Source organism: Pteropus vampyrus, unplaced genomic scaffold (genome assembly GCF_000151845.1).
Source record: "Pteropus vampyrus isolate Shadow unplaced genomic scaffold, Pvam_2.0 Scaffold50, whole genome shotgun sequence".
NCBI lineage: Eukaryota > Metazoa > Chordata > Mammalia > Chiroptera > Pteropodidae > Pteropus > Pteropus vampyrus.
The window spans coordinates 2,230,761-2,232,852 of record NW_011888831.1 but is presented as its reverse complement, the minus strand read 5'-3'; the positions used below and the strand labels follow the sequence as shown (position 1 = coordinate 2,232,852).

The following is a 2,092-nucleotide window of genomic DNA, read 5'->3' as shown; positions in this document are numbered from 1 at the left end:
TGACTTTAAGGGCTTGGGCGCTGAGGTCCTGCTCCAAATCACCCGGGGCATCGCTGGCGTGGGGCATCGCTGACGTGTTGGAATGGTCAGCACCCCCTATTCCCCTACCTCCATTCACGCACCCCCCACGTTGCCGCTTCACTGAGGCCTGACGGTTCCGTTACCGATTAACCCAGATTGAGAACTTAAGCCCCTGTGTGTGGGGTGGGGGAGGGGGGTGCGGGGAGGAGGACGCAATCTGTTCCCAGCTCAGCCGTGTTTGGGCACTCTCATTGCAGGGGGCAAATCCCATACTGTGAAGAGAGAGAGAAAAACCAGCCTTAAGCAGTGTCTAGATTCCTGGGCTCAGTGACTGGCCAGAGGCCCACACCTCCGTGGGGGTGGGGCAGAGGCCTGTGTGGACCAGGCACTTTCCTGAGCATGGAGCCTCTTGGAGTGGCTAGTTAGAATGTTTCCATGGTGTGGCCTTTAGGTGAGATTTTCCACTCTGCTCAGGTATGTGCTCTGAGATTGGGTTTCCAGGCTCTAGATAGTCTGCACCTGCTGCCCCTCCTGGTTCAATCTATCAGGCATACAAGTCTCCTGTGCAGGCTGGGCTGCACCTCAGGGGACCAGAGGGAGGGGAATCCTTGCCCTTGGAGGTTTCATTCTGGGTGGGAGATGGCCCTAGATAAAGCAGTACCAACAGTGCAGGCAGCCAGAGCAGTTGTTCTGCTCCAAATACTATCATCCCTTCCCAGTGGGTGTCCTAGGAAGGCTTTTTGCTGAAGGCCTAGGGCTTGTTGCTGCTAGTGTAGTTGGGGGTGCTGTGGGGGACTGTGCATGCAACCTTAGAAAGACTAAAAGGACTAAAGCCACCAGAGAGGAGCCTGGTGGCTTTGAGCGGATGAGCAAGTTGCGAAGGACCCATGGATGCTGGGCAAGGGACCTGGGCTTTGTTCCTGGAGTGTGAGAGGTACTTAAATATGTGCTGGTGGCAGAGCCACCGGGTGTTCTAGTGCTCTGTGTGAAGTGTCTGCATGGACACACTTAATTCTGTCCTATGAGCATGACACACTGAATCTCCATGGTATAAAGTCACCGCTGTCAGCTCACGTGTACCTAATAAACTGTGTCATCAGCCATTTCCAAAGTTTTATTTGAACACTCATTTGCTAAGTCTGCTCATGGAAGCATCTGACCAAGTTTTAACAAAAATACTCCCAGAGTCATATATATATGAATATGAATATATGTACACGTATACACATATGTATGTGAGAGGATTCTCTCCAGTCATCTGTTTCAATAGAAGTTCACCATGATCACTTGAAGTGAGCTGGTCCTCTTGGTTATGGGGGTGGTGGGTGAGGGGCACTGGGTGGGGGGAGGGGGACAGGGTCTTGTATCTGGCAAGCTCCCTCAAAGATAGATCGCGGCAAGTTGGAGGGTGGCTGGAGATGGACTAACTTAATTGTGATGGTCCAAGGAGAGAGGATGGTCATAGCTGGGGCAGTGGTGGGTGGATGGAGAGCTGGGGCTGCCTTGGAGAAGGATCTTAGAGGGAGAATCAGCAGGGCAAGATAGTCTTTGGATATGAGCAGAGAGGCAGAGAGAAGAGCCCTGCCTGGGGGACTACTGGGTCACAGATCGGGTGAAGATGCCAAGTTCCATGTGAGTTGTGCTGAGCATGAGGGTCTGTGGGACATCCAGAGTGAAGCCGTCCCAGAGTAGGTGGAGTCACGGATCTAGTGTGCCAAGAGTTGTCAAGGCCTAAGATTAATGAGATAACAGGGCAGAGCTGGTAGTTGAAGCCCTAGAGTGGATGAAGTCTTAAGGGCAGTTGTGCAACGGAGAGGGTGGATAGAAGCCCTGGGCAGAGGCAGAGGAGCTGTCAGGGAGCTAGGAGGCCCCGAAGAGCCCACTCTTAGAAATGGAGAGAGGGAAGAAGAGGTTGGAGGTCAGCAGGGATGCTGTAGAGGCTGGTGAAAAAGGATAGAGGCACGGTTGGGACTTAAGAAAGGCCTGGGGTGAGGTGGAATAGCAAGCACAGCTGAGCACCGTGGGCGGAGGATGGTCAGGGTCTCCAGTGGGGTCAAAGGCTTCGCAGCTT

At 53.3% G+C, this 2,092-nt stretch overlaps 1 protein-coding gene across 5 annotated transcripts in view; it reads left to right on the top strand.

Moving 5' to 3' along the window:
* Positions 1-2,092, top strand: part of SMTNL2 (smoothelin like 2) — a 20,817-nt gene that overhangs the window by 1,562 nt on the left and 17,163 nt on the right. Inside the window, exon 1 of one of the 5 annotated variants that reach the window (XM_023530448.1) lies at positions 357-495. The exons of the other annotated variants lie outside the window; for them this stretch is intronic. Coding sequence (XP_023386216.1) covers positions 457-495 — 39 coding nt within the window. The 5' untranslated portion in view covers positions 357-456. Of the gene's footprint in view, positions 1-356; positions 496-2,092 lie in introns of those variants that run through there. 5 annotated transcript variants of the gene reach the window in all.